The 22,753-nt window shown below is 56.6% G+C and overlaps 1 protein-coding gene across 1 annotated transcript; it reads right to left on the bottom strand.

Moving 5' to 3' along the window:
- Positions 1-1,477: 1,477 nt before the first annotated feature.
- On the bottom strand, positions 1,478-12,353 carry DENND2D (DENN domain containing 2D). The gene is made up of 12 exons (XM_030473528.1): positions 12,239-12,353; positions 9,330-9,508; positions 8,748-8,860; positions 8,589-8,658; positions 7,673-7,750; positions 7,435-7,575; positions 5,808-5,956; positions 5,479-5,656; positions 4,965-5,006; positions 4,562-4,652; positions 3,902-4,141; positions 1,478-2,333 (listed from the first exon to the last, which is right to left on the bottom strand). Exons 1-12 carry the CDS (start codon positions 12,291-12,293, stop codon positions 2,272-2,274), a joined length of 1,398 nt encoding a protein of 465 aa, XP_030329388.1. The 5' UTR covers positions 12,294-12,353; the 3' UTR covers positions 1,478-2,271.
- Positions 12,354-22,753: the final 10,400 nt, after the last annotated feature.

Here is a 22,753-nt window from a genome sequence, read left to right as displayed (position 1 = left end):
TTGACATGCTTTTTCACTTTCTGTTGCATTCAGAAGACTCTTGGAAGGAGGAGCTTTTGCAAGAGCCTGTTGAGCTTCCTGGAAGGCCTGTGTCTGGGTGTACTCCCTTCAACACAAACACAACCTGTCTGCTGTTAGGCAGGTTTTCCCCTGAAACTCTAAAGGCAAGCTGAAAATTGCCACTTGGGGTTGGAGCATTGCTTCTTCCAAGGACTGGTAAAGGAAGCTCCTTGCTTTGGCAAGCAGTTTGACGCAGGAAAGAGGCAGGTCAAGACACCTCAGGGCCTGTTTCTGTTTCATTTGAGTGTCAGTCTTGTTTCATACAAGTATTTGTCTCTTCTTTCCTTCCTACCCTGCGTGCACCAGGTACATCCAGTGCTGCTGTGCCATATCTTTGAGTTTGGAATGGCATTGCAGAGACATTTAATCATCTTCAGAGAGCAGGAGGTGAAGACTGCAGCTCTTTTCAGAGGTTAGAGCCAGGCGGGAAGTGATCTGAGGTAGGAGCTGTGTCTGTTGTACTGGCACAATCTGAAGGCACTTAGCAATACTGACTGGTGGGTTAAATATGCCCAGGGCTATTTGCTGGCACCCAGGCAGCTGGCAGAGGGTGACACATGCCAAAACATGAACCTTATCTTCCAAGCAGGGCAGCTGCACAGCAGGAATTGAACCAGAGATCAGGAAGGATTCCTGTGCTGACTCCCAGTCCATGCCCAGGAGTTGTTTGCATGAGTGTGAGTTGGCCAATGCTATGCTGGGAACTATGTTAATGATTTAGCAGAATAAATGAGCACTTTCCAGTTCAGTGAAACATTTCTTGGCACTGTTTTACTGACTGTTGTAAATGCAGATCAAGTGTTAGACACAGCTTTGCAGGAAGAAAATATGCTGTGAATTCTGCTGATGCACTGCAGTGTGACCTGAGCCCTGGATGTGGTCCTGGTCCTGGCAAACAGCAGCTGAGTTCCCCCCAGTGTCTCTAGCAGCAAAGACCATCTCCCCACCTACCAGCAAGAGGTTTGAGAGGGGCAGGCTGTGCTCAAAAGAAGGAAATAGGGTGTTTTATTCAGCATCTGCCCCCTCAGCACGGAGTCGTCTTGATTTGTCATAGGGAAGTGCACACTTCTTGCAATAGGCAGCCCGTCACCCTCTGGATTAAAGGGAGGGCACTAAAGCTCTTGCCAGTTTGCACCAGTGAGGTGAGTAATGATAATATCAAGCTGCTTTTCAGCGTTCAGACCAACCCTTAAAACTTGCTGATCAGGAACCCCAGCCCTTGCTGGGAGAAGTGTCTGGCCCTGGTTTGTCTGGGAAGGAAACGCAGCTTCCCCTGCTGCAATATTTATTCCCTGGATGGGTGCATTAGGAAAGGGGGAGAACCACAATTCAGCTTCGACTGCTGCAGGCATCATTTCAGAGACAGGGCTTCAATGAACTGCGAGGGTTTAAAAGAAGTTGACATCAAAACCAGAACCAAGGAGGATGTTGATGTATTTTACTGCTGGATTTAACAAATACTTCCTCCCCACTCGAAGCTGTTGATCAGCCACTTCCCTCCACTACAAAACACAGCCCTGTGGCCTTCACAGTTTGCTTATAGCACAAATAAATAACCTGCTGGAAAAGAGTGGTTTTGTTTCTATAAAGAGCTAAACTGGGCTCTAAGTAGTCCCAGGCAGCTGCTATAGAGGAAACCACTACAACCCACCACAACCATTCCTGCTGCTATTTAACAATGAGTGTATCTCGATAGAAAATCCAGTGAAACAGTTGTTAATAATAGAAACCTCGGAAGCTTATCCCATAGGATGTTACTGAGTTGCAAACCCTAGGTTTGTTTGCATGAGAAATAACACTATTTCTACTCATCCTTTTCTTCTTCTCTAACAACTACTCTACAGCCTTTGTTGTCGCGCAGCCAGCTCCCCGACTTCCCTCAGTGCTGCCTGAGGTCCTGGGGGGTCCAAGTCTCTGCACAGGGCTGGGCCCTGGGAGCTGCAGTTTGTCCCTGGTGCTAGCGAGAGCAGAGGAGTGATCACAGCCTGCTTTTGCTACCTCTGTGCAAACAGAGGTTTCCAGTGCAATGATGCCCTGAGGAAAAAGAGAAAAGGTGGAAGCTGGTGTTTGGTGCTGCCCGCACATCTCATGAGTCACAGATAGGTAGGAACTGGTGGACAGATCCAGCAGAGGCCGGGGTGCTCTACCCTTGGATGGGGCAGAGTCCATGCTGCGTGGTGCTGCTGGCAGTGACCTGCTCCAGGCTGGGCTTCAGGAGTCCCTTCGGTGCTTCTTCTGTTCCTGGTACTCTGTGATTTTCCGCTGGAAATACGCTGTGGATGAGGGGAGGTCATTAAGTGAGAGGCAGTTGTTGGGCTGCACAGTCCTGGGAATGCAGATGCGCTCCAGGAGCCAAATGCTGCTGGGTGATGGGCAACTGCAGCCAGGTGAGGACCCCGGTGAAATCCAGGATTGTTGCCATTCCACCCCATCCCTTCCACCTACCCAAAATGGGCTTTATTATGCTGGGTTAGCCTAAGATTTTAACCTGCATGTTTGCTCCTGTTCAGTTATTCTGTTTCCTGTCCAACCACCAAGGAAAAGAGAAAGTTGGAGACCCTGTTCCTGGAGTAGTAGCCAAAAAGGTGACGTAGACTGGGAATATGATAAGAAAGCTGGGATTGGGCCATCCCTCTTTCCCAACTCCAGGCAGACCCAGATCCATGTCTGCCCAGACAGCCGAGAAGTCAACAGCATCCTGGCCTGTATCAGCACCAGTGTGGCAGCAGGGCCAGGGCAGTGACTGTCCCCCTGCGCTGGGCACTGGTGAGGCTGCACCTCGAATCCTGTGTCAGTTCTGGGCCCCTCACTGCAAGAGAGACATTGAGGTGCTGGAGCGGGGCCAGAGAAGGGCCCCGGAGCTGGTGCAGGGCCTGGAGCACAAGTGTGATGAGGAACGGCTGAGGGACCTGGGGGGGTTAGTCTGGAGAAGAGAAGGCTCAGGGGGGACCTTCTCGCTCTCTGCAACTGCCTGACAGGAGGATGGAGCCAGGAGGGGGCTGGTCTCTGCTCCCAAGGACCAAGGGATGGGACAAGAGGAAATGGCCTTAAGCTGCACCAGGGCAGGTTTAGATGGAGCTGAGGAACAATTCCTTCCCCAGAGGGTGCTCAGGCATTGGAACAGGCTGCCCAGGGCAGCGCTGGAGTCACCGTCCCTGCAAGTGTTCACACCCCGTGCGTCCGTGGCCTCAGTGCCATGGGTTAGTGGTGGCCTTGGCAGCACTGGGGAACAGTTGGACTGGATGAGCTTAAAGGTCTTTTCCAACCCAGTTGATTCTATGATTCTATAAAGTCTGACTTCAAGGGGTGGAGAAAGCAGCAGCCAAGGTAATGCCAGGATGTCTCTGGCCACCGGTAGGTATTTTGGGTGGCTTCCTTACCCTCTGTGTCCCGTTTGTCCTCATCCTGGGCTGGGAGCAGGCTCAGCTCTGCCCAGTGCCCTGTAAATCCCCGGGAAGGGGGAAGGACCAGCCCGGCTGTGGCAGAGATGAGTCAGGGCTCCCAGGCAGCGCCATCAGGAGCCGGCTCCCAGCTGCTGCCTGTGTCCAAGCCAAATATTTGTGCTGCTATTGGCATGTTTGCCTTAAACACTGCGCTCTGGGGAAGCCTGTCCCATCGCCAGGCAAGCAATGAGATCTGAAATGAACCCAGGGATGGTTTGATTGCTTCAGAGGGACAGGGAAATGGAGCTGTTGAAGCAAATGAGTGCTGCTCACTGCCTTGAGCACCCTCAGCCTCGAGCTGCATCCCTCTCTGTGCACGGGGCATCTCTTTCCCTTAACCAAATAGGCCAGGACTTTGCAGAGCTCACCCGTCCGGAGAGGAGAGATGGGGCCATTACCTTCCTGTGGGATCCTGCTCTTTTCTGCTTCCTCAATAAATAGGGAAAACATGTTGGTCTTCACAAACTTCTTCACGAACTTGCGGTTGGTCCTGGAGGCGATGGCTTTGCAGAAGGCTCGCTCCTGGAAGGTGCCCGACCCGCTTTTACTCCACTTGATGTGCGAGGCGTAGTGGCCAACCGTTCGCACAAAGAATTGCACGAAGGCTTCGGAGACGAGTGTGTTCACCTGCTCGGGTGCTGGAAGAGGACACGGAGCACGAGAGGTGGGGACGGGACCTCTGAACATTCAAAGACAGTCTTATTTTAACCTGCCCGCTCTTGTGCTTGCATCCCAAGGAGTGATTAGCTTAAAACCTCCCTCCCTTTACTGAGGGAGCACTGGCTCTTTGCTCTTTGCTTTCCAGGGTGGCAGCATCTTTGCAGGCCAAATATTGGCGAAAGCTGTTTTTTTCAGTAGAATTAGATGTTCCTGCTCTCACGTTCTGCAGGACAGGGTAAAGGCCGAGGGATTTCCCTCCTGTGGCTGCATTTTGTTGCAAATTGGGGCAGAAACATCCCAGGCCAGGTCCCCTTAGGAATGTAATTTCACTGAGGACTCTGGCCATCTGCAGAGAGCAGCTTGTGTGTGTTTTACTGTACAGAAAGAGACATCCTTACTGTGTATGTTGTTGTTGTTGTTGTGCCTGTTCAGAGACGTCAGCATCTCGTTCTGCAGCTTGATGGGCAAGATCTCCTCCTCATCGCCAACCTGGAAGGCAACAGGGCCATGAAGAACGTGGTGCTGGTGGGAACCCGGCTCAGATGGTCACAGGCAGTGGTTAGTGCAGCCCAGTTAGGTAATTGTCACTGCAGGGTGCTGCTGGGAGTGGGATGGTCAACACATGGACCCTTACAAGTTGGATGCAGTGGCCATAGACATCCCTTCATGGGACATTCCCCCTGGATGGGCGACACTGAGATGTCTCTGCCCCCCAGAATGTGAAAGCTGCTGGGAAGCTGGCACCGAGGGGGAAAGGCGCCCTTCCTAGAGCCCACCCAAGCCGTGCACGGGGGGACCTACCGCCCGGAGGATCTTCCCTTCGCAGAGGTCAACGATCAGAGCCTAGAAGAGAGCAGAGAGAGACCAGGTTTAGCCCTACCAAGGCATCTGGGCTTCCTTCCACCCTTTTTGGGATCAGACCACTGTGTTGACAGCCCATGAGGGTAGGATCAGTCCCTCTGTGCTGGAGTGACCAGGGCCTCTCCCCAGGGACCGTGTTTGCTGCAGGCTTGGTGGCTTGTCTCCACTTCTGCAAGGCTGGGATGACGCCAACAGCCAGCCCGGCCAGCAGCAGCTCCCTGACACCCAGGGTCAGGGATGTAGGTCCTGGGGTGGCCGGCAGTGCCAAGTGGGGATGTGGGCATATTGCCTGTGGGGCCAACAGGAGGGGACATGCAAAAAGCCCCAATCTCCAGTCTCCATGGATGGGAAAAGGGCACAACCAGCGCCTCCAGCCCTGGAGCCACTCCAAGCCCAGGGTCATGGACTACCTGATGGCTCCATCCAGATGCGTTCCCCTGCCCAGGTGAAATACCTCCTCCATCGGCTGGTCCAGGACCCGCTCCAGGTGCCGCATCTGGATGCCGACCATGAAGGGTGTGGGGCAGCAGACGGTGTCGAGCAGGCACTCGGGCACCACGGGGATGTAGGTGTGAGCCCAGGTGAAGGGGTAGAGGAGAGCGGCCACTGCGTGGATGCACTGTGACAGGACACTGCGGGACAAGGAGCCATCGTGGTGGCATCGCACGAGGAAAGGGGATTTCATCACTTGGAGGGAATATCCCACCCCAAGCTCAGCTGCATCCTTTGCTCTTCCAAGGGTTTGAATTGGGGTTTGGTTTTTGATGAGCAGGTCAGACTCACCTCAGCTCCTGCGCCAGGAAGATGAGCCGTCGCTCCAACACGGCGGAGGCAAAGATGTGCAGGATGAGCTGGGGGCTGAGCTGCTGGAGCAGAGCCTGAAACTCCACGTGCTCCAGGTGGGCATCCACAGGCCGGGTGAGCTCAATAAGCTGCCAAGGGAGAGCCACCAAACCCTGGCTTAGGAGGTGCAACACTCCCCTGGCCTCCCGAGAAGGTGTTGTGGGAGCAATTAATGACCCAGTGCTTGAAGCAGCTTAGAATCATAGAATCGTGGAATGGGTTGGTTTGGGAGGCACCTTAAAGCTCATCCAGCTCCAACCCCTGCCACGGGCAGGGACACCTTCCACCAGAGCAGGTTGCTCCAAGCCCCATCCAATCTGGCCTTGAACACTGCATCCCTCTGCAAGGAACAAACCTCATCTTGTCCTGCTCGGAGATTTGGGCTGTGCAGCTCTAGGGGTGAAGGGAGCCAGCGGCACTGTGGGATTTAGTTATTTGGGCACTGGATTTTTAACCAAAATGCCTCTTTTTCCAGTGCTCACAAGCCCCTGGTAGGAGATGGGCAGGGATGTGCCCCCATCTCAGTGCCTGACAGCTCGTTTGTGAGCAGCAGCTTCTAGGAAAGGGCTATAAAGCCCACAAAGCTTCCTCAGAAGCCTCTCTGGCAGGGCCAGCTCGCTGATTCCTGGCTAGGGTGGCCCAAAAGTGAATGATTTAATAGCTGTTTGCAGGTGGTCTGCCTATGCGGCTACCTTTACCCCAGGCAGCTCTCCCAAACGGGGCTGAAAGCTCTGTCCTGCTGCGGGCAGCCCCGAGATGGTGACCACTGAAGGGTTAACGGGACCGTGCAGCTCATGGCACAGTCCTGGTCCCTCTTCCCAGCTTTAGAGGGGGAAAATCCCTGTCCTCCATGTGCCAGGCTGCCTTTCCAGCAAAGCAGCATCACCCAGCATAGAGCTTGGCCGGGCTCCCCAGCCCCTTTCCCGCACCAATCCTGCATGATGCCAGCTCCCAGAATTTATTCCCAGCCCTTTCCCTGTTCTCTCCCTGGTCTCCTCCACTCGCTCAGCCCCTGCCTGGAGCCCCAGAGCGCAGCTCTTTCGAAGAACTTCCTTATCCATCCTCCCTGCCGTCACCCCCAGCTGCGCTCCCACAGCCGGGCCCTTGGCCAGAGCATTGAGCAACCTGCAGAGCCCTTGCACAAGCCTTCCTGGATGAAGAAACCTCCTGCAGTTTGATATCCAGCTGCCACATTGCACTAGCGAGGAGGGATCTTGCTCTCAGATCCACCCCGGCAGGATGCATCCCTGGGTGCTCAGCACTGAGGTTATGTTGCCAGTGCCAGGGCAGATCCTCCTCGTTTTTCCACCCCAGCTTTGCCACAAGAATAGGCAAAAGAAAAGGCTCTGCCTGGATGAGCCTGGGCTGTGTGTGGGTGAGAGGAGCCCCGCGGGTGCTGTGCTGGGATCTGCTTAGCACAGGTAAAGGCTGGGCTTGGTGCACCAGCTCATCCAGTTCCAACCCCCTGCTTGCTGCTGCTCTCCTCCTGGACCAGGAGGGAGGTGGCACCCACATTCCCAGGGCATGGTGCTCCCTATGTCAGAGCAGCCCAGGGACCCCCACTAACCTCTGTGCCTGACTCAGGAATGAAGCTTTTAATGGTGACGGTTTTCCCTGGAGCTGGGAAGGGCGATTCCCGAAGGCCCTGCATGAAGGGGTAAATCACTGCCATGGAGATCTGGCGCCTCTTCTCCACCTCATCCAGGATCTGGGGAGGGGGGAAAAAGTGACCTGTGAAACCCTGGCAGGCAACAGAGCGGCTGCTGGGGCCAGCACCGTGCCCGGTGGGACCACCACGTCCCTACCTTGGAGAAGAGCCCAAAGCAGCCCAGGCAGCTGATGATGCAGAAGACCTCAGGGAGGCGGACACCACGGCCGGATGGCTGCAAAAGGATGGGAAAAGGGTTTGAGCATCACCCAGACCCACTGCACCGGCTCCACGCTCACCCAGAGACCCCCCCAGAATACCCAGTCACTCGCGGGGGGAGTTTCAGAGCTGGGGCTCAGGCCACGGGTGCTGTTGGGGCTGGAAAGCAGAGGGTGCCTGGGGAGGGCGAGTCAGATGCCAATGCTGTTAATCACTTCGGTGCAAAGCCCTTTGGTGTATTCCCAAACTCCACCTCCCATCTAGACACGCATCCTCTGAGGCATCCTTGGGGCTAATCCTGCCTCCTGTTGAATTAGGGACCATCAGGATGAGGGCCCAGGCTTTTTTTCCCCTTTCCCACTGGACTCTCCTGGGTCTATTTACTCTCTGAGCTTTCAGCCCTCAGGACACCCAGTTCAAACAGACAGAGCTCAGCCCTGGATGCAGAAGTGGGAAGTTTCAGCAGGGAATGAAGGGTGGTGGGATCCAGCAAGTCACCGAGCCGTGGCATATGGCTCTGTGGCTTTATGTCCCTGTTTCAGCGGGCTGTGCATCAATCAGCAGCCAAAGAACACCTCCATCACACCTTGCAGCCCATGAGCTGGCCAAAGCCAGGAGTTCAGAAGCAATTTTTGGGCATGGGGTGGAGGGCATCAGGATGCACATCCCCATCCTGATCCCAAGTGGGATTTGCAGCCACCGTGATGCTTGTCACCACCTTTGTCAAGGCAAGTGGCTTCCTAAGGCACATCCCTATACTTTGGGTATGGCAGAAGCATCGTGTCCCACCATGGGGATGGGTGACACGGCCACCACTGACCCAGCAATGGGTGTATGGGTAGGGGGATGCTCACCAGCAGCCGCCTGCAGTAGCCAATCTTCCTGCTGCCATCCACGTTGGTCAGGACGAAAGAAAAGGTCTCACTGCAAGGAGAGACAACACATGGGGATGGGATGGGATGGGATGGGATGGGATGGCTCCTCCAGCCCAGAGCCTGCAGTGGGGCTGGTACCTGGTGAACTCGGTGACAGGGGCCCAGTTGTTGCCATCGGGGAAGCAGAAGAGGGGGATGGCTTGCAGGAGACGTTCCTCCTCCTCCTTCTGGCCCTTCAGCAAGTTCTCACGCTGGAACGAAGTGATGCCAAGAGTCAGGGTGATGGAGGGTGCCCGTAGTCCCAGGGGATGGGATAAGTGTGTTGCAAAGCAAATCCTGGCTCAAACCGAAGCAGAAGATGCTGCACATCCCTGTGCATCTCCCCAGAATCCAGTTTTTGCCTCTTTCCCCCCAGGATTATGGGACACAGCAGAGGCACCCAGGGGCCACTCTCCAAGCAGGGTTCTCCTCCTGTGCCACCTCCCCAAGGTGAGATATTCTCCCCTTCTGGGACAGGAATTCATGGAGCACCCCTGGGATTATTGTCCTGGGGTTTGTGGCCCTGGGCTTGGACCAGGCAGGCAAAGCCCTGGGGTTTGGGGCTGCAGCTCAAGGGCATGAGCTACTTTCCTGTTCTCCCCTGGCTCTTGTGATGGAGCAAAACCCCCTTTTCCCCTAAGTTTGGAAAACTCATCTTCCTGGGAACACGGGACTCTGTACCTTTGGGAACTGGTAGGTTATCTTGGGTTCATAACGTCCATCTGACATCTTCTTCAGGGACACCACCACCAGGTACTCGAAGAAGAACTGTCCAGCAGAATAGAGGAGAGAGCTCCGCTCTCCTGCCTTCCCCTGCGGCACCCGTGAGGGGTTCTCTGCAGCAGGAGCCTCCTCTTTGCCTTCTGTAGCCAAAGAAGAACAACCCAAGAGAGACATCAGCATGAAATGAAAGGCAGGAGGTGTCCTGGGGGCAGGAGAGGAGCTGCAGAGCTGCACCTGAACCAGCCAAAGAGGCTGGAGGGAGCCAGGAGTGGTGCACAGGGGGTTTGCTCCCCAGCACTGAGCACTGGGGACACAGAACAGAAAGAGAAATGGCTCTTATGAGCCCTTTGGGGAAAACCAAAGTGGCATCAGATGACCCCAGCTCTCCTTTGCTCCATCCCAGTGAGGCCAAAGGGACACCCAGAGCAGAGCCAGCACGTGGGATGGGGGAGAGCAGAGGTTCTCTGCATCCAGCATCTGCGGGAAGGTGCGGGAATGCTTTCCTAGCAGGTAACTTCATTCCCTTAGGGATAACAACCCCAGCAAACAAACAGCACAGATCTTGTCTGAGCACCTCCAAAGGCTCCAGTAAGATGAATCCCGACCTCTCCCTGCCAGATGGCTTCAGTCCTGGGAACTGCTCATTGCAAATGAGCTACTCGAGGGTTTTCCCTAAACCGCAGCTCCCAAAACAAAGCGATTCCCTGGGAAGCATCAGCTGCCACATCCCGAAAAACAAGAAGAGTGCAAAGAGCCCAGGCTGACATCTCCAATGGATGATCATGGTGGGGCAGCAGGACCCGAGGGCTGGGAAGGAGCTGAGTTAAAGGCTGATGGCACCCAGCTCCTGGCACCAAAACTGTCCCGGGCTTGGTCTCATCTCTGATAACAGCGGGAGCTGGAACAGAAAAGCTGGAGCTGCTCCTAGGAACAGCAGGCAGGACCACAAACGTGTGGCTGGATGGAATATCTGACTCCTGCAGTTTATCCCTGCATCCCGGAGTTTGGTCCTGGGTTCCTCTGGTTGTGCCACAGCTCAGCAGGGCTATGGCCGGCTGCTCCATCATCCTCCTCCCTGGTGCATGACACCACTCTGTGTATCCCTCCAGCTCTGCAGCCACCTCCTTTCGCCTGGCAACACCTTTCCAGCCTTTGCTCCAGGTCATCAGGAGCCGATGGGAGCAGAAAGCTCATCATGATGACACTCACGGTCCCATCACAGGATGGCCCTTCCCAGCTCGGGGTGGGGAGATGCACGAAGCCACCCCTGCATCTACTCTGAGGCCGCTCCATCTCTGCATGCAAAGTCCTTCCTCTTGGCAAGGTGAGAGTCATCCCAAAGAGGTCCCTTTGCAGCAGGAGCATCCCGAGGATGAGACCCAGCTGTGGACACCTCTGGTTTGTCCTTGGGTGGGATCACGAAAGCGCTCCAGGCCAGGGAAAAAGGGTTGATAAGATACTCTTTGCTTCTCCAGCTCCTCCTTGGAATGCTCCAGCAATGGCTCCAGTCCAATCTCACCTATGGGGCCAGGGCAGGAGGTTGTTGCTGGTGGGACCCCAGGGAACCAGGCTGTGCAATGAGGAGGCTGCTGATGTCCCCCATCCTTGCTGGACACTGGCATCAGTTGTTTTCCTATGGGGGATTGTCAGCGAAAGGTGAAAGTCTGGTTAAATCCTGCCTATCCAGTCCCGTTCTGCATTTCAAGGATTGCAAGATGAGCTCTCAAGGAAGGGCTGGATTTGCATCTCATCCACAGGGCTTCCAAACAGGCGAGTTAACCCTGCTGCTCCGGGGAGGTTGGTGACACCGGGTGCAGGTCTGCCTCTCGCAGAGTGACCCATGGGCCTGTCCAAAGCACATCCACTGCGGTGGGACATGCCCAGAGGGTGGGATCTGGTTGCAAAGCCTTCACTGGCAGAGCCTAAACCCTCCAAGACCACAACACCCATCCCTGGGCGGGAAGGCGCATTCTGGGGGCCATGCAGATGGGTTTAAGCCAGAGCCGGGGGTGCTTACCAGGGGCTGTGCTCAGCCCCATGCTCCAATGTGGCACAACCCGACCCGGCACGATGGTTTGGTGGGGGGGGGAAGGACTCTGTCTCCCCCGCCTGCAGCACCCACCTGCCCCAGCAGAGAGGAAATGGCTTTTCTTTGCCAACCCTTTTCTGCTGAGCTCGGAAAAGCATCTCTCACACCCAGAGCAAGAGGCAGCCAGCACAGAACAGACCCGAAAGGGGGGAATTGCAATGAGCCCCCCAACCCACAGGTTGTCCCATCCTGTATCTCGGGAAAGCTCCCAAATCCCAAAAGGCCGATTTCTGTGTCGTTCTCTAAAGGCCCCGCAGCACTGACCTGTCGTAGGGCACCGTGTGCCCGCGGATGCCCTCTGTCCTCCGGCACGTCCTGGCAATCGGCTGGGAAACCTTTGCGGGATGTGGTAATAGGGAACCCGTGGGGCTGGTTCTGGGAGTGGGGAACCCCACTGGCGGACAAGGGGGGCTCCCAGGGGATGGGGGCAGCTCCCGGGCTATGGGGCACACTGGGCTAAGCCCTTGGGGATGGTGCAAGCCCCGGCAGATGCGGTAAAGCCCCGGGGCGGGCGGCCCGAGCTGCGCTCCAGAGTGAGCGTGTACGGGCAGGACCGAGCCGATGCCGGTCTCCGGGTACCGTCGGTCGCACCCGACGTGGCAGCGCTGTCCTGTTCGGGAAAGTCCCCGCTCCTCCGGCAGCCGTCGGCTCCGGCAGCCGCGGCCCCGGGGTTGGACCGGTCCCGGAAACGACACCAGCACCGATACGGGCACCGGTACCGGCACCGGCGCCTCCCGGAGCCTGGCTGCGCTCCCCGGCTTCCCCTCCCGACCCTCACCTCTGCGGCCGGAGCGCCGCAGGCTCCGTCGGAAGAAGTTGCTGATGGAAGCCATGGTGGCCGCGGCGCAGAGCGGCCCCGGTATGGCCCCGGTATAGCCCCGGTGTGGCCCCGGTGCGGCGCAGCGCGGTCCGGCGGGGAGGGCTCGGCTTCCGCCCGCCGCGCTTTCGCTTTCCCGGGGGAGGAGGGACGGGCCGGGGCGGAGAGGAGAGGAGGAGCGGGGGAGCCGGGCAGCACCTGGCACCGGCCGAGCACCGGGAGCCCGCCCCGGGAGCGGGGCACTTGGGCCCCGGTGGGGTCGCGGGAACGCCGGGCACGGGGATACCGGGAGCGCCGGGCACTGAGAGTCCCCGGGCATGGCGGTCCCGGAGGCACCGGGATTGGGGGAGCTGGGAGCACAGCTGGGTGTGAGGATGCCAGGAGGAAGCGGACATGGGGCATCCGAGAGAACTGGGAATGGGGATATCGGGAGCACCGGGCACGGGGGAGCCAGGAGCACCAGGCAGGGGGATCCCGGGAGGGACCTGGATACGGGGGTCCCGGAGGCACCGGGAATGGGGGAGATAAGCATCCCTGCAAAGGGGCTGAGCATCCAGAGGGGGAGCCTGGGGACGGACATGGGGCACGGCTGGACACAGGGAGGGAAGCAGAGTAGGGACTCTGGGGACGAGGGGTGGCTTCACTCTGCACCAGGGGGAACAAGTGGTCCCAAACGTCCAGCAGCCCTGCCTGGGCCCCGCTCTGGCCTCCTCACCTATTCCAAGCCCTTCTCCCACCGGGAACCCACCGGTGCCAGGGATGGTGCCCAGTGCGGCCGGGATGAACCATCCATCCCCTGGAGGTTTGGGGTCTCCCACACTGCAGTGTGATGGGGAGTCAGCCTGATGACGCCACCATGCTTTCACTTCCATGGCCGTCGCCTGGGAGCTTGTCCTGACTCCACCTGGGAATGCCAGCTGGGTTGTGCTGGCATTTCTTCATCAGACAGAGATTTATTCCCCGTATCAGAGTGACTCAGAGGTGCCAGCTCCGGGGCTGGAGGCCAGTTGCCACCTGACTCCGTTACAGGGAGAGCAGTTCCTTAGTGCTGCGGCACAGCGGTCGCCCCGGCCCGGGCACGCAGCCGGGTGCCTGCGGAGCTGCTCAGCCTCGCTGGGAGGTTTTACTGCTCCAGACCCACCAACAAGGGAAGACTCTTGAAAACCAGCGATCTCCTTTTCCCATCCCACACCCCTCGTATTTTCTCTGCTGCTTTTAGGCTTATGCAGTAACGAAGCACACAGCTATCGGTTATGAGGCCCTTGGGTGTGATGAGCTGGGCACAGTTCTCAGCCTTAGTGCCAGCGTGGGGCTGTTTGCAGACCAGGTTTCCTGCACCAAACGTCCTCCTTTCTTATTTTGCAACACCTCCCAGCCCCTTTCCCGCTCTTCCCTTCCCCGAGCGTGGGCTGGAGCTCAAGGAGGGATTTGCCAGCTCACAGAGGTGGTGGATGCTTTCGAAACCCATCCCTGCCAGGATGCTGCAGCCTCGCTGGGGTTATCAGGGAACTGCTGGTCCGGGATAGGTTTTCTGGCTGATCTTGAATGGGTGGAGGAGCACTTGTGCTTCCCGCAGGAGACGGCAGCGTGTTTGTTTGCACTAAGGGCTTGTTCTCGGGAGAAATTTCCTCTTGGCACGAAGGGGAAATCAAAAGTTAGGGGTTTTCCCTCTCGATTTTGGAGGAAAATCCCGTCTTTCCTGGAAACCGGCACCACTTTGGGAATACAGCTGCTGCCTTCAGCGCAAAGAAATCCCCACATTCTTTGATTTTGCTCCCCGTATACACAAATCTTTTCTGCTTTCTCTCTTTAAGGCAAGTCCCTGCCTGTGATCCCGCCTCGATAATGCCTTGACTCCGCTCCGGCGGCTTCTGTGCGCCGTGTTTCCAGCCTCAAAACCTCCCCGCTCCCGAGAAAACACTGTCCCTTTGTGCCCCTCGCCCAATCCAGCAAACCTTGAGGTTGAGCTCTTGAACATTCCCACTGAAAGCTCCTTTCTGCGGGAAGGCAGCCGCCCACCGGGACAACAGACGGGCACATTGTGGGATCCCCGGGGCACGGCGGGCGCTGCGCTGCTCGTGCGCTGCGCGGTCCCCGCTGCCAAAGTTGTTTCACTTCCCTAAACCAGCCCCGGCGAGTTTCGTGTTGGATTTTCAGCTCCACAGTCCTGGAGCTGACGAAAACCCGCTGGAATCCGGCTGGAATCCGTTCAGGCTCCAAATCCCCCGCAGTCGGGGGACGCCGCTGTAAGCATCCCATGGGACTGGAGCGGCCTCACTCACTGCTTGCGCCGCAGCTCCTCAGCTTCCTCCTCCTCTTGAGGCTCTGCTTGCTGCCCCTTGCCTCACCCCCGTGCATCCGCACCCCTTCCCCGTCCGCTCGCTGGGTGCTGTGTTTTGGGGGGCATTAGGATGCTGGAGAAGCTCGAGCGTGCGGCATGTGAGTGGGTTTTATTACGCCCATCACAGCCAGGCTGGGATTGGGACTTGGAGATGGAAGCTCAGGTTTGGCTGCAGCATCCCTGGCAGAGAGGTCCCCGAGGCTGGTGGTCGGTGTCCCCCCTGGGCTGGGGACCCCAAGGTCCTTGTTTCCAGCCTTTCCCATGCCAAGGAGTTTCTCCCACTGGATGGCAGCATTAGAGCAAAGAACCATCTCCAGGAGACCTTGTGGGAGAGGGGACCTTGCTCCAGAGAGGCCTTTCTCTCTGGTTATCTGGCTCCTGGGAGGTTTGGTCTTGGGCTGAGGATATGCAGGTTCAGTTCACTTGTGTTTGCACCATTCCTGCCACTGATGCTTCACTCACTGCCCTGTTTGGTGCTTGCTGATCACCCCCAGCTCCCCAGAATGGGGTGGCCTCTGCCTGCTCCTCTTCTCCATGATGCTTTGTGGGTGTAGGGGGACCTGTCAGGGCAGGGGGGCTGAGAGCCAGCTGGGATTCTCTGGTGTCAGATTGGGCAAGGAGGAGAGAGGCCAACCCTCATGGGACACCAACATCATGGCTTCTTGGCAAGGTGCATCCCCATTCCCCAGAGCCCCCTGTGCTGCAGTTGCTGGGGTGCAGAGAGCCCTGAGATAGGGGTCCTCCAAGACAGGACATTTTTACAGCAAAGAAAGCTTTAGGGACCATTTCTTGCATGGTGGCTGCAGAGGGGGCTGCACAATGCCTGCGGATTAGAAGGCACAGCTCACCTTGCCACTTTTCCTTGCATCTAATGGTTTCAATCCCAAGTATTTCTGTCCACCTTTAGGATTTCTTGGAGGTGGTGTTCCCAGAGGGGCTGGGGCAGTGCTGGGTGGGCAGGGAGGGTTGGTGCTGAGCTGCAGCCCCCTTGCAAATCCAGTGCAGGGAAACTGCTCCTTTCTGAGACTGTTTAATGGTCAGGAGGTGCAAAGACATCTCAGTTTACAGGCTCGGTCCGGGCTGGCATCGCTGTTTGCAAGCAGGAGTCCGTAGACGGAAAGGGTTGAGGCACAGAGCCCAGCCTCAGGTGTAGCATGGGTTCTTCCCCTGTCCCTCCTGCACTGAGCAGTGACTTGTCCTGGGTTCAAGTGCCAGCCTGAGGCCATTTTAGCCTTGGGGATGTGTTTCAGGGCTTAATCTCCTGCAGCATGCAAAGGCTACAGCTGGTTTTCCATTGGGATGTGCCTGGGTTTGGGCCCCAGTTACTTGCTGCCCCTTTTCCTGCTCAATTCAAAGGGCTTCTCCCTCCTTGATGGCCCTGGTGCAGAATTAACCCTCAGATGAGCTTGGAAAACTCATGGCACATGTGGAGGCACCAAGGTCCAATCTCCTGTGTGGCTTTTGCAAAGTCCTGGCCATCCAAAAGCATTGTGGTTTCGGGAAATGCCCATGCCAGGGGTACTGGGGACACTGGGGACACGGGGATGATGGTGCTGGGGGTGACAGTGGCTTGCCCTGGGGAGGACGGGGTGATGCTGGAGAGGGCTGAGGCACCCAGTGGGGAGCTAAAAGTAGGAGGAAAGTGCTGATTTTCCAAGCTGGAGCAGGCAGGGAACTCAGAGGGTCGGTCGGTCTCCTCGGGAGCATGGAATGTGGGGGTCCCATGCCCTCAGTGATGACCCCAGGCCTTGGCCCATCTCCTCCAAAGAACAAGAAGCATTTAGAGCTCAGTGCAGTGCCCAGAAGCTGGGGGGTACCAGGATGGCAAAAGCCCCCCCAGTTACACTGCAAACCGTGATCCCCAACCAAGCTCTAAGCCCAGGAGCTCTGTAAGATTTGCTAATCTCCAAACATTGTTGGCACTCAGAACAATGATTTATTGCATGTTTTGCCACAGCAAGTACTTTCCAAAAGGCCAAGCTAAGTTTACACCGGAGCTGCCGGGATCAGATAACTGCTGCCTGGCTGCTCCCTCCGTCCCTGTCCCTCCTGCTTGCTGAGGGTTGCAAAAGGACATCATGACCCCATGAGGACTTCAGCTTCTCCTGTGTCCTGCAAGGGAAAGGCAACCATGGGCACGAGCAGCAGAAAGGGACCACTGAGGGTGTGCTCCCTCCTCCAGGCAGTGGGGTGGGATGTGGGTCCTGGCCTGGCTTGCAGGAAGATGAGAGCCCCAGCGCTTTGCTTTGCAAGTCATCCTGCCAAGGACAGCAAACACCCGGTGCTGGTGCCCGTGGCCTGGCACCAGGGGGTGTAAAATTGGCCTGGCCGTGGCCACCTCCCCAGGGGTGTAAAATTCAATCAGCTTCTCGCCTTCAGTGGCAGCCAGGGCTGGTCGAGAGCCCTGCATGTCCCGTGGCATTCCTGCAGTGTTTGAGCAGCCCCTGAGATCCCCGAGGGCTTTACAGGTGCCGGCCAGGAATGACACCTCTGGCCACCATCTCCCGGTGGGATCCCGGGGCATCTCCAGCCTGTGGGAAGGGAGGGCTCCCTCTGTGTGTCGGCTGCATCATGGAGCAGGTCCCACGATACAGCTTGCTGTTTGCCAGGGAAGTCCTTCTGTCTCCTAAGGGCCAGCACTTGGGACACCCCTCCCCACACCGTCTGCTCCCCTTGACCCCAGATCCTGCCACCTTCTCACCCCAAGGAGATGGGAATGAGTCCATCACACGTGCTCATGGCAAAAGCCATCACCAGACTCAGCCCTGGCCATTGCTGGCCCTTGGTCATGGCAGGCTGGAGGTGGTGGTCTTCCCTGCAAAGGTGTCCCTCCTGCCTTAGAATCATAGAAACAACCAGGTTGGAAAAGAGCTTTAAGCTCATCCAGTCCAACCATTCCCAGCACTGCCAAGGCCACCACTAACCCATGGCACTGAGGCCTCGGACACACGGGGTGTGAACACTTACAGGGACGGTGACTCCAGCCCTGCCCTGGGCAGCCTGTTCCAATGCCTGAGCACCCTCTGGGGAAGGAATTGTTCCTCAGCTCCATCTAAACCTCCCCTGGTGCAGCTTGAGGCCGTTTCCTCTTGTCCCATCCCTTGTTCCTTGGGAGCAGAGACCGATGCACATGGACCAGGTGGAGGATGAGGATGGAGCATCCTCTTCAACAATGGTTTCCTTGCAGGTCATTTGGTCAACAGATCAAATCCTATTTGTTCTCTGAAGCCCATGTCCTGGTTCAGCTGCTCTGGAAGCGCTTTGGAGTGATGCTTTCTCCAGGGAAGACACAGGGCTGTCACTCTGTGCTGAATGGGGACAGCAGAGGTGGGGCAGGGCAGGGGCAGCACCCAGGCAGCAGGCATCCCAGGCACATCTGGGACGCATCTTGCTCTGGGTACATCAGGGACCTAAGGACCAGTCACGAAGGGAACAGCATCTTCTCAAAGCTTGGCACAGTATCTGGAGGATTTCAGCTGCACGCAGCCTGATGGAATGTCCCCATGATGCTCCCTGGTGGCAGCAAAGGGTGCAGCCCCGAACTGATTTGTCTTCCCAGTTTACTGGGACCTGGAGGGACTCACTGGGGTCTGGGGGTGGTCCAGCCCCTCTCATAGCCCCTCCAATCCAGCAAACTCCCCAGGGAGGGGGACACAGTAGGGAGGTTCCCAAACAAAGGCACTTGGGTTAGAAAGGGACGTGGGATGGGTCCAGGATATGGTGTCCCACTAAGGAAGCAGATCCCACTTGCTTCAGAGCATCCTGGGAAGGCCCAGCCCTCCTCAAACCCCTGAGGCATGACAGGGTGCAGGGTGCCAGCCACCACCATGACTTGGGAATGTCCTTGGGATATTGGCTGCCCCATCTGAAACACAGCTGCTCCCAGTGCCACCAGGGCTGGAGGGGTCTGGCTGCAGGACATGGTGCTGGTCACTGTCTGCTTTGATGCTTTCAGCCAAAGAGCCTGTGGCTGCTCTGGTGACGGAGCATGGCAGTGTCCTGCTGGGAATCCACATGAGGGGGGGAGGAGGGTGCAGATAGGAAGAGGGGATGGGGAGAGCAGAGGGAGAGGAGGCAGGAGGGGGGTCAGGTGAAAGCACTGAGGGCAAAGGAAGGAGGGTGTGGATGTGAGAAAATAACGGAGGAGCTGGGAGGAGAAGTGAAGACAACAGCATCCAGTGTTGGTCCTACAGGAGGGACTGGAGAGGAGCAGGTCAATGGTCTTGAGGACATCTAAGGTGGCCTTGAGTCCCTGATGGAGGTAAGGGGATGCTGAAAGTCAAGTGAGACCAGGAGTGTGCATCTGGGGTTGTAACTGGCCACCAGCACAGTGCACCTTGGCAGGGGTTTCAGTGCCTTGAAGTCCTCATCTCAGGGCTAGACCCCCTCCTGGGGACCTCCAGTCACTGGCACTGCCTGGGTGAGGCTCTGAGGGGTGATTGTTGGCCTTGTGCAGTGAAGAGCAACCACCCGAGCTCCCTGCTGATAGTAAATGATAAACAAATCCACTGTTGGTGCTGGTGGAGCCTGGGGCTGTGCTGTTTTCTCCCCCTTCTCTCGCAGAGCCTCCCAGCTCCCCAGTGTTCAGGTGTTGGCTGCATCCCCTGGGTGCAACCAGCGTGTGTAGATGTCCTGAATGAAATGGCAAACGTGGCTTGTGACACGCTGGGGCTTTCTGAGCACTTGGCTTTTAATGCAGGAGGGAAAACCCAAGCTGCTGTTTCAGCCTTTCCCTGCCGCAGAGCAGGACCATGCAGGGGCTTTGTCAGAGCCTTGCTGGTGTCCCCAGTTGCTGTCCCCAACCCTTGGTAGAGGTGACCCTGCTCGGGCTGAGGACAGTGGGGCTGGCACGGGCTCTGTGCCTGCTGTCCTAGGTAAGGTCCTGCAAACATCCTGCCCGAGGCAGAGCAATGCCTGGGGCTTGGCATTGCTTCTGGGCACTGAAGACACAGGAGGGGACTGATACAGCGCCAAGGTGTGTGAGAGCTTCTGCTGGCCCATCACGTCCCATCCTGGCCGGTCCCGGGTGCAGCTGCTGGAGGTCACTGCTCCTGCCCTGCACAGGGGCTGGTTCCAAGGGTGCTTGTCCATCTTGTGCCACGGGCCCATGCAGGGACCTCTTTGGCTGGGAGCAGGGGGTGATACCACTCCATGGTGGTTTTCCAGGGTGCTGCCCTATTCCCGGGCTGGAAGGGGCACAAAGCTGGCACTGACCTGCTTGGCTCAGCTCCCAGTGAGGCACAGGGCAAAACTGGGGCATCCCAATAGTTTCTCTATTTCTCTTCCAGCTTGGAGGAGAATTATCCCATCACAGCTCCAAAATAACACCCCAAAGAGGCCGCTGGTTGTGGGTGCTTGTACCCACATGTCCTGCCCTCATCTGACAGCTCCTGATCCTAGCAGGTAGGTTGGAGGTTTAGGCACCCATAGTGCTGCTCCATGAGCTGATGCCAGGGGAGATGGTGGTGGGTGAACCTGTTGCTTACCCTGACTGATCATAGAATCAGAGAATCATTTTGATTAGCAAAGACCCTTAAAATGACTGAGTCCAACTATAAACCTGGCACTGCCAAGTCCACCACTAAACCATGCCCTTAAATGCCACATTTACATATCTTTTAAATGCCTTTGGGGGTGGTGACTCCACCACATCCGTGGTGTGGGCAGCCTGTTCCAGTGCTGGACAACCCTTTTGGTGAAGAAAAGGTTATCAGTGACCTGGTGAATCAAACTACGGTAATGCTGAGTGCTGGTGGTGTGAGCTGGTGTGCAGCTACGTGACAGGGATAACGGGAGTGTGTGGCTGGGCACCATGAACCCTACTTCTGTGCATGGTAATGGATAGTATCATAGAATGGTTTGGGTTGGAAAGGACCTTAAGATCATCCAGTTCCAGCCCCTGCCATGGGCAGGGACACCTTCCACTAGAGCAGGTTGCTCCAAGCCCCTGTGTCCAACCTGGCCTTGAACACTGCCAGGGATGGGGCAGCCACAGCTTCTCTGGGCACCCTGTGCCAGCGCCTCAGCACCCTCACAGGGAAGAGCTTCTTCCTTATGTCTGACCTGAACTTCCCCTGTTTCAGTTTAAACCCATCACCCCTCGTCCTGTCACTACAGTCCCTGATGAAGAGTCCCTTTCTGGCATGCAATGGGATGCCCATCAGGACCTCAGAGCTGCTGCTGCTGCTGTCTTCTCATTGATGTCTTTTTATTGCCTGGTTGTGTATTCTAGACCAGACAAGGACATTTCAAAGCAATAATTGCTTAAAACCCCTGTGCAGGGTGCAGCAGGCACTGCCCTGGGGGGTTTGGGAGAGGGGTCGAGCCCCAGCTTGGCCCCAGCAGCCCCTGCCTGGAGTCATTGCTCTGGGGTGAAGTAAGTGTCCACTTGCATGCGCCACACCAAGTGGAAAGCTTCTGACGTCCCAGCCCAGCTGCTGCCGGCCCCGGCCTTGACTCAGCACGCTGGGAATACCGCGGTGACACGGAGACAGGGAGTGCTGCTGGAGCCGTGACGCGGAGCCGCAGCCCTGCCGGCGCGTGTGCTTTCCGTCTGACCTCCCGGGTTTTCTGGAGCTCTGACTTAACCCCCCTGGCCAGGAGACAGGCAAGGGCAGGAGCGGGGGGAGCAGCTGAAAGGAGGGGACGGCCCCATGCAGGAGCCAGCTCCAGCTTCATCAGTAACCAGCAGCAATATCATAGAATCATAGAATGGTTTGAGTTGGAAAGGATCCCAAGATCACCCAGTTACAACCCCCTGCCATGGGCAGGGACACCTTACCCCAGACCATGTCGCCCAAGGCTCTGTCCAACCTGGCCTTGAACACTGCCAGGGATGGGGCAGCCACAGCTTCTCTGGGCACCCTGTGCCAGCGCCTCAGCACCCTCACAGGGAAGAACTGCCTCACATCCAATGTGAACTCCCCCTGTTTCAGTTTGAACCCATTCCCCCTTGTCCTGTCGCTACAGTCCCTAAAGGGAAGGTGTGATAGTGCCATGGGAATGTCCCCTTCCCCACTCTGATACAGGCAATGGGCTCGTTCTTGACACCTGTGATACCATTCCTTGGTGCCTGGCTCTGTCCTATGCCCCTGAGAAGCTCAATGCTTGTGCCAAGGACCTCATGATATCATGCTCAGAACCAGTGGTGGCCCAGAGAACAATGTATGACATCCACCCTGCTTTTGCTGTCCTTCTGGGGTGAAGAGAGCCCACCAGCCTTTCCAGAGGTGTTCATAAGGACAGGGGCAAGAGGGGATAAGCACAGAGGATGATGCAGCTTCAAGGAGCCCTTGATATTCAAGGCTGGATGTGGTTCTGAGCAACCTGATCTAGTTGAAGATGTCCCTGCTCATTGCAGGGGGTTTGGACTAAATGGACTTGGAAGGTCCCTTCCAACCCGAACTGTTCCATGATTCTATGACCTGGGTTCTTTGTTTATTCTGGGCTTTTGGTATCTCTGCTTTGTTTTACGATGTGCAAGTGGGAGCGTCTCACCACCTCCTGTCTAATTCTGGAGCCCTGCTTAGAGTATGGGCCTAATCCCTGGAAACCTCCAGGATTTGCCGCAGTTGTTGGAGGGATATTCTGCCTTCCCACATTGACACATCTGCTGTCATAATGAGGAAAGGTGTTGCTGAGGTTTTCCCCCATCCCACCCGACAAGTCTCTGGTGCTGTGGTTTCCTATGCTGGCAAAGCTGGGTGAGTGGGTAGACCTGATCCTTTTGGGGTTCAGCAGATTTATCTCTTTGCAATGGGGTCCTGTCAGTAAAGCCAGCTGAAAGATGACCATGCGGCATCTTTTGGGGGGCTTGAATAACAGTGGCATGAGGAGGATCTGACCCTTTAAGGAAGAAAAGATGCTGTTGTTATTTAGACCTGCATGTTACCTGAGAGAGAAATCAGGCAACTTTTCAATGCTGTAGTGAACTGGAAATGAGGGTCAAAACAGATTTATATGAAGTACCAGCTTCTTGTAAAGAAGAGCTCTTTTCTCACTGGACAAAAATGAATATGCTCTATTTCAGCTAAATCCTGCAATCTTTGGAGTTTCAGGCAAAAATTTATTGATATTATTCTCACTAACGTTATAATGTTCAACCCTCCCAGCTGCCTGCAGGAACAGTGCTCTTC

This window comes from Strigops habroptila, chromosome 18, assembly GCF_004027225.2.
Source record: "Strigops habroptila isolate Jane chromosome 18, bStrHab1.2.pri, whole genome shotgun sequence".
Taxonomy (NCBI): domain Eukaryota; kingdom Metazoa; phylum Chordata; class Aves; order Psittaciformes; family Psittacidae; genus Strigops; species Strigops habroptila.
The sequence above is the reverse complement of the archived record's forward strand: the minus strand, read 5'-3'. Positions and strand labels throughout refer to the sequence as shown.

What these genes read in the sequence shown, in the direction of transcription:
- DENND2D (XM_030473528.1), bottom strand. Translation starts at nt 12,293, where the DNA reads ATGGCTTCCATCAGCAACTTCTTCCGACGGAGCCTGCGGCGCTCCGGC. An exon ending in TGGACCAGCCGATGGAGGAG is followed by an intron (nt 5,007 to 5,478) that starts GTATTTCACCTG and finishes GCTCTCTTCTAG; the next exon opens with GCTCTGATCGTTGACCTCTG. An exon ending in GAGCAGGATCCCACAGGAAG is followed by an intron (nt 2,334 to 3,901) that starts GTAATGGCCCCA and finishes CCTCATCCACAG; the next exon opens with CGTATTTCCAGCGGAAAATC.